General features: G+C 43.1%; 1 protein-coding gene across 2 annotated transcripts; it reads right to left on the reverse strand.

Annotated features, from left to right (window-relative positions):
• Positions 1–448: 448 nt before the first annotated feature.
• On the reverse strand, positions 449–7409 carry gdf6a (growth differentiation factor 6a). Of its 2 annotated transcripts, none has more exons than XM_084026071.1 (2): positions 6921–7409; positions 449–2751 (listed from the first exon to the last, which is right to left on the reverse strand). In XM_084026071.1, the coding sequence occupies exons 1-2, from the start codon at positions 7279–7281 to the stop codon at positions 1823–1825; spliced, it is 1290 nt and encodes a 429-aa protein (XP_083882197.1). In that variant the 5' UTR covers positions 7282–7409; the 3' UTR covers positions 449–1822. The 2 variants fall into 2 exon arrangements, with proteins under 2 accessions (XP_083882197.1, XP_083882196.1); XM_084026070.1 differs by having other exon boundaries at positions 449–2814.
• Positions 7410–8225: the final 816 nt, after the last annotated feature.

Below are 8225 nucleotides of genomic sequence, written 5' to 3' on the forward strand. Positions count from 1 at the left end.
GGACTCTGATGTTGATTTTAATAAAACAGTATGCTTAGAAAGTCTATAACTGCGTGGAATGATCAAACATTGCCAAAGTCTCGTTTTTTTTCTTTAAAAGGTCATTCAATATGATGTTAAACCATGTGTTTTTAAGTTGTGTGTGTCATTTAAACATATTTAATTATCCAGGAAGAACATTTTTTCTCAAATATATATTTATACCAATATATAAAATGTACTATTTGTATTAATAAAAAGATGATTTCTTGGGATCTCATTCTCCCATAAAGAACATCCCATATTGTTCTTAATTGTGTGGTTTTTTTTTTTTTTTTTTTTTTTGGTGCTTTCTCCAACTCTCTTAATCACGCTTAAAATGAATGACATGAATGCTAAAAAAGCATGGCCTTAATCATCAGAAGTGCCAGACTGGTAGACTTTGTTTTGAATTTTATTTGTACAGTAATGGTGTGGAATATTATCCAGTAATATATGTATATAAATGATCTTATATATCATTGTAAAAGCTCTTTACACTCTAACTGAATGCACCTCAAAACTCAGATCCTAAATGCAATTATGAGGTAGACATTGATAATGGTATTTTCCACCCTCTGCAAAAAAAAAAGACAACATCGAATACACCTTAAATTACTCTTATCAATGTAAGAAATATATGATTATCATGAAACTCTGTACATCACAAATAATAAAATAATTATAGAATAGAAATTATACCGATTTGAGTGCATTTTGTATATTTACAAAGAAATGCCGTTTTCTCATTTCTTCATTCGTTGCACTTTGTAAAGTTTTCGACTGTACAAATATTTACAGCTCAAAAAAAAAAAAAGTAATGAACAGCAGTGCATTCAAAGCTAATGTGCATTTAAATATCGTCTCGTTTGCGAGTCTTTTTTTCTTCTTCTTCTTCTTCTTCTTCTTCTTCTTCTTATATTATCGTCATCAGACGAGACCAAACTCTCGCTGACTGACCGCTCGTCCTCGGCGGAGTCAGCTGTGGAAGTGCATTTCGTAAAGATGCAGACTTTTGAGCAAAAAGTTCGCCTTAGTTATGTGTGCTTTTTTTTCTTCTTTTTTTTTGTGTTTTTTCCAACAGGGCCCCAGTCAGGCACAAGTCTGGTTTTGTGTCCTTTCTGTCCACAAAGGCGCAGGACGCCTCTCAACTGGTCTCCAGTAAGGCAACAAAAAAAATCTCTTGAAGGCATTACTACCACATCTCATCTCCTCAGACCAGTCCCTCGCTCTCTCTGTGTGTGTGTTTGGTAGATTAGACATTCACCCCGTTTATTTGGAAAACAGGCACTTGCTCGGGCCTGTAATGACTCCAGCTGGACTGTGGCAATTACGGCTTGGATGCACATACCCAAAAGAGTCCGGCCTGGCTGGCAGCATCACACGGCAGAGCTGCAACAAAGCGCCGACGGGCAAAGTCAGCCCACTGTCCTCTGGCCTCGGCACGAACAGGTGCACGCTCGGACTCAATAGGGGCTCCTATCTCGCCTTGTACCCATCCTCTGTGCCACATGGACACGTCTCACTCTCCGGGGAAACAAAAGCCTGTTTGATGACTCGTTGGGAACGACACGTTAAGGCAGAGCGTGTGAGTTATGGTGACAGTACTGAGTCTGGATTAACAAAAAAAAAAGCAGATACCGCTTTTGTGTGCATCCCGTTAGAATAAAGACGAGGCGCGTCATGCGTAAAAGCATGTCAGACCTGTAAGGGCTTTTATGTCTTCAACCTGGGACCCACCAAGACTCATCGTCGATGTGTTTCTGTCTCTTAAAGGGGGTTGTGTTGTCGTGAATAAGTAGCGCTACCTGCACCCGCACTGCTCCACCACCATGTCCTCGTACTGTTTGTACACCACGTTGTTGCCCGAGTCCGTGTACAGGATGCTGATGGGGCTGAGTTTGGTGGGGACGCAGCAGCTGGGCGGGGTGCTGTTGGGGTCCATGGAGTTCATGAGCGTCTGTATGATGGCGTGGTTGGTCGGCTCGAGGTGCGACCTCAGGGGGAAGTCGCACACCCCCTCGCAGTGGTACGCCTCGTAATCCAGAGGCGCGATGATCCAGTCGTCCCAGCCCAGCTCCTTGAAATTCACACGCAGCGCCTTTTTGCTGCACCTGGATTTGGATTTCTTGCCGTGCCTCTTCCCGTGCCGGTTGCTCAGCGCGGTCCTCCTCCGCCGCCGGGGCCCCTCTCCTTTAACCCCCCTCAGCGACACCTCCACCTCCTCCTCCGCCGCCGCCTTCCCCGCCACCGCCTCCTCCTTCTCGCCCACCGACCTCTGCGACTTGATCTTCTCCTTCATCTCGTTGAACAGGTTCTCCCTCTTCTTGGAGCGGGTGTATGCCACCAGTATGGCCTTCTCCTGCTGGGACCGAGCGCCCCGGTCCAGCCCCAGCCGCCTCAGGTCCACCTCGGTGTCCGATTTGCGCAGGGTGACGCGCAGCTGGAAGCAGAGCTGGTTCGACTGCTGCTGATGGGGGTGGTGATGGTGATGATGCTGATGGGAGTGATGATAATGATGCAGGTGTGCTTTGAACATTTCCCACGCGTCCAAAACCTCCCAGCCGGCCTTGGTGGAGTCCAGCGGGTCCAGAGACCTGGAGTCCAGCAGTCTGTCCGAGCTGCAGGGGTAGAGCTGGACGTCGTAGAGGCCCGTCGTCTGCAGGGAAGTCTGCAAATCCCCGGGCGCTCTCCTAAATATCCTTAATTCCGCCCCGACCAGCTCCTCTTTGTCTGAAAGGGTTGAGACATCAAACAGATACTTTTGTCTTCGCAGAGGAGAGTGCAAAAGATCGTCTGCAAGGATAAAAGAAGAAAATAATTGCAGTCAGATTCACTTAGGGTGTACAGTGTTCAGAGGGATCCAGGGAGGGGGACTCACATTCTCCCACAGAGGCCTTCTCTCTCTCTCTCTCTCTCTCTCTCTCTCTCTCTCTCTCTCTCTCTCTCTCTCTCTCTCTCTCTCTCTCTCTCTCTCGCTCTTGTTTTTCAAATGTCCAACCTGAATCGGTCTGAAACAAACTGCAGCTGACAAGTCCTCACGATAAGAATTGTATTCAAAAATACGTTGATTATTGGAAAGCTGTGTTGGTTATCCAGCCTGAATCCATGACTCTATTAAACTTATAAATCAATTTTTTCCCCCGAATTTACTTTGATTTGTCTACATGAAACATTTTCAGAATTCAACAGAATTCTCTTGATTATAAAATATTTTTCAAAAAAATTGGTAAAATGAGGGGTTAATTGAACCTGAAGTAGTCCTTCAAGTGTCTTTATTTCATTCCATATATGTAATAATCCAGTAATGATTTATAATATCCAATCAAATCTGGCTAAAATGTAATGCCACGCCACTTTTAATCAAAGCCACCATGATTTAATGAAAATATAGCTCTGCTTTAATTTCACTTGATGAAATTAAGCTCTTTGACAGAAGTGGAAGTAAACCTTTCCTTCTTTACGGTCTCAAAATCTAAGCAGCAGTCAGAGCATCACAAATGTGGTTCTTTTTCTTTTCTTTTTTTTTGTTGAGAACCCTTGCAGGGTTGTAAGGCAGAGAGAGAGAGAGTGAGTGAGAGAGTGAGAGAGAGAGAGAAAGAAAAACAAGGGGCCTAGTGATGTGAAGGCCCCTGGGTGCTGCCAGACACAACGGACCAAAGGCGACATACTGTACACTCAACTGAACAATACACAATTAATGCATTATTCCCTGCTGGAGACCCAGGAGGCCTGCAAATATCCCACCAGTGAGACAGGAATATAACACTGTGGAGCAATGCATGAAAGGCGTTAGCATTGACAAACCACATTCAATATCTGCATCTGCAATATTTGAATGTTTTCTGTTGTTTTTACAAAATACCTTTTGATGGATGGAAATAGTTTGTGTCTAGCCTGTGTTATCGTGCATATCAAGCTGCAGCTTATTCAAGTACAAAATCACAACAACAAAAACAAAATGAAAAAACTATTTTTTGTTTAAATGTTTTCACATTTCCTGTATTTTCCCCCTTTTTTTCGTTAATTTGATTGAGTAAATTCAGAATCCGGGGTTGGATTTATCAAGAAATTCGCATTAAAATCACGATTTTTTAAAAATAACTTTATTTTGTTATTAGTTTGGTTAATTGAAATCCTTTCTTTTAAATGTCACATTTTGCCACGTATTATAAACAGCGTGTTTAAAACCTAAAAGGGGAACTAAATTGCTTTGTTGAGATGAATTATGTGGGGTCTTTGCCTTCTTATAAAATAAAAGCATGTTGCCTCGATTGATTGTCAAAGTGTTATTTAAATAAATAAATAAAAGTGACATGCCTACATTCAAACACCCCTGTGATATAATTTGTAAAAGTTGTTCTGGAGCGATATTTAAATCTGGTTGTCAGTTTCCCTCCGTGAACCCTGCCGAGTCAAACAGTAAAAGCAGATTGAAACCGTGTGCTCCTTTCACTGACGTTGCGCGTATGGTCTCCATTAGGATTCTTTTTTTTTTTTTTTTTTTTTTTATAAGACCTCAAACAAATCGAATGCAAGTTCACCAAATAATTAACAGTTCTGAATTCCCAACTTCCTCATTAAAGCACTTCCCCTCTTATATTTCATCTCATCCAGCCAACGACAACATTCCCCTTAAAACGCGCCTGCACGGACTGACTGACTGACTGAACACACTGTTGGAATTACTGAGAGATATTCGTGTTGACAGTTTAAAAAATTGAGAGACTTCTTAATTTCATTACTATGTAAAAAGCCAATTTTTTCCATTACGCGTAAGATGCTTGACGGTGGATAATTGGGGGAGAGTGCGGGGGACTTTATTGCTTGGTTAAAACGGCATCCTGTGCACTTTTGTTTGACCTTGTTGCTTGTATTTGATCAAATGCAAAACATGTTTTTGTCATCTATGCCTCTGTTTAGAGAAGAGAGAGAGAGAGGGGAGGGAGAGAGAGGGCTGCACCATCTGCGCTTTAATGAGTTACCCCAAGTGCCAAAACTAATTTTCAGATTCGGGTTATTCTGTTCTGATCTTGCCTTTTCTGACCTCCAGGAAACACCCTGCCGCCTTTTATACGCAAATTTCATTTACCTACACACGTGTGGAAGCCAAAGAAGCCGTAGATCACATCGGTGCACTCAGTAAAACCTGTCTCTGCGTGGATGAGTAATGCGTAAAGGACGGAAAACCTGTTACTTTACGCGTCCAAAGCTAACGAAACACCCGGCCGGGGTTCATTTTACAGGTTAATGCGATGCAACACGTAGGGGGATGCTGGGTGCAAATCCCCAAAAGGGAACCCGAGTTGAAAGAACGGGAAGGAAAATAATTTTCCGTAATTAAAGTGGCGGTCGCAAAGGGAGGTTCCGCAGTAAAAAATAAAAAAAACAACAAAAACGAACCACTTCACAGCGGAGGAAGTGTTCTTTCATTTTTTTCCCCCCTCGTCGTTTTTTTGGTGATGTGCCCATCGTGGCCGAGCTGGGTCATTATGGAAGAATAGACAGTGTTTGATATGTTATGACATGAACACTCAATTAGATCACCGAGTTCAAATACTCCAATCAGCCGTTCGATGCCAAGCAACTCTCAGAGGGTCCAGCTCGGGGTCAGAGCCAGTGACACATCACATCAAAATCACAGGAGAAAGTGAGGCGTTTTTCCTATCAGATCAGTTCACACTGCAAGAAATGGCCACACGGACGAGCCTTTTAGGTTTAGAGTCATTCCAAAAAAAACGTTTTTTCCCCCCACTAAAAATGAGAACACCACTTACATTAAATGCAATTAGTATTCTTAGTAAAATGTAACAAATATTGCAGGATTTTTTTAAAAAAAAGCACATTTTACGGAACATAAAGTTTGGAAATACAGTGGATTCGCGCTGGAAATAGGTTCACCAAGTAGGCAGGTAAATATTATACAAGCAGCCGAATCTGAACTAAATGAGTCGTAATGATGAACATTTTTTGCAGCGCGCAGTCTCGGAGTGTTCCAGACGAGGGGGGGGGGGGGCGCAAACAAAGATAGCTTTTATTTCTCCTGCAAAGATTAACTCGGTTTATGTCCCCTTGTGTGTGCTGGATGTGTTTGTGTTTATCAGATTGTGTTTGTCCTCGCAGGCCAGTCCAATCACTTGGTTACAACATGTTAACTGACCCAAACACCTGCTTCTCACACCGAGCCGCTCTGCCGTGGCCCCCAGCTCCCTTTGTCAGCGCAAAGTTGGCCAAACTGGGCACCATAGTGGCAACAGATTGGACTGATTTTAATTTTGGGGGGTGTCTTAACCTCAGTTTGCATTTCAAATGTTCGGGTTTATTTAATGTGGTGTTTGAGGATTTACAAAAAAAAAAATCGAAAACGAAACAACCACAAAGTCTCTTCTAACTGGAAAAAACTTTCCTCTCTCCACTATTCACGTGGAGAATGGGAGCAGAGTAGTTTTTGCTGTGGCGTGCACTGACAGTGATTTACAGCCCTCATTTAGACAGCGCCTTAATTAGTGTTTTACAGTCGTGTTACCCAGAGGTTAATTAAATGAGCGTAATATAAGGTAACACTCGGAAAAAGTTACGTTTCGGCGACTGTGCGCCAAATGGACCCAAATCACAAACTTCATAATGAACAACATACAATCCTGCAGCTTTCGTATCTTTTTGCTCAACTCTTATTTTCTTTTTCCTGATATTTTGTGCGCGTGAAAGTGCATTTACGCGTTCTTTATTGCCTGCTCTAAAACGTGCGTAAAAGTTTCCGAGGTGAGCTTGTTTTCTTTACATTTATGCGCGAATGTAGTTTTTTTTAACCACACTTGACTCCGACTACAAAAGGAGCGTATTAGACCAATCAGATGAGAAAACAACTGAGCTGATGGAGCTGGCAGCGGTCTGAAACTAACCTGTTCCTCTGTCCACAAAACTTGTTATGGTGTTGGCAGATTTAGAGGAGCGGAAAAAGCTGGCGTTTAGTCCGAGCTTCTCTGCAGCCGAGTATGTCCTGTATATAGAGAGCATGTATTCATGCGGCACAATAGCGTCCTTTAGGTCTTCTTTGTGATGGCCCACGATGGGGTGCGTAGACGCAAAGATGTCTTTTAGGATCTTGGATGACCTTTGTCCGTCCCGATGAGAGATCCGGGCTCCCCTGTTTCTCCTCGGCGTAGAGGGAGAGATGATTGCAGCAGACTGGAAACACGGTATATTCCCAAGGAAAGCGAGGAGCAGGCCCAGATACAGCGTGACGAGTCGAGATGCGTCCATGGCTGGAAGAGTCACAGGGAAATGTTAAGGAACTCTTTATTTCCCGCTCAGTTGAGTTGGATTCGGGGGGCCGCCGGAGTCGGAAACGGTGTGCGCGTCAGGGTCGGAGAACTGCTACTTTTGCGCACTCCGGTCACACCAGAAGAAGTGCGTTTTGCGCTCTGGTCCACACAAGAGCGGAGACTGTTGGGCCGAGGGGAAACACGCCCACATGATCGCTCGTTGCAGGGCTTCTCAAACCATTTCATGTCACAGACCTCCAAACAGACGCACACGAGAGCCAACGGACCGATCCAGACACGAGAGGAGTCCATGTGGGAAAGTTTCTGTTGGCGGTGGTTTTGCGGCCAATCGCTGAACTCATCTCGGTCCATAGTATAATGGCTCACTTTATTTTGGATGACAATAACTTAAATTGTGATATCAGTTACGGAATAAAACAATGAAATGAAACTATTGTGAATGTTGCTCCTTCCTCAGTGACTTATTTTAGCCACATGGTTTTGATTAAAAACACATATTTCGGAACTAAGACGTTTATACAATTGACCGAAGTAGACAATTTTCAGAAAAACTCAGACAGCGTTTATAGTGTCCTTATCACAAAGGCTCTGAGAGGCTACTCCGAAAGCTTTCAAGGACACGTCAAATCAGATTAGATTCGATTTTACGCACAGATAGGCTGAAACACACAACGTGCAAAATGTGATCATAAAGCGGCATCATTTTATTTTTTTAAAGAAACAGGCATTTGACAGCTGTGTTTTACTCATCAATTAGCGGAATATTGAATGATATGAATACTCGAGACAGCTGTAATTCCGATATTTGATTTGGTATTTAAAGAGGAGAGTATGGGCTCATCAGAAACAGAAAATATGTTCGATAAGTTGGTGGTTGAGGTCTCGTGCATTTTAAATGTAACCTAGAGGAGTGATACAAGT

Source organism: Eutrigla gurnardus (assembly GCF_963514095.1).
Source record: "Eutrigla gurnardus genome assembly, chromosome: 14".
Classification (NCBI taxonomy): Eukaryota; Metazoa; Chordata; class Actinopteri; order Perciformes; family Triglidae; genus Eutrigla; species Eutrigla gurnardus.

What these genes read in the sequence shown, in the direction of transcription:
- gdf6a (XM_084026070.1), bottom strand. Translation starts at nt 7,281, where the DNA reads ATGGACGCATCTCGACTCGTCACGCTGTATCTGGGCCTGCTCCTCGCT. An exon ending in TTTTGTGGACAGAGGAACAG is followed by an intron (nt 2,815 to 6,920) that starts GTTAGTTTCAGA and finishes TTATCCTTGCAG; the next exon opens with ACGATCTTTTGCACTCTCCT.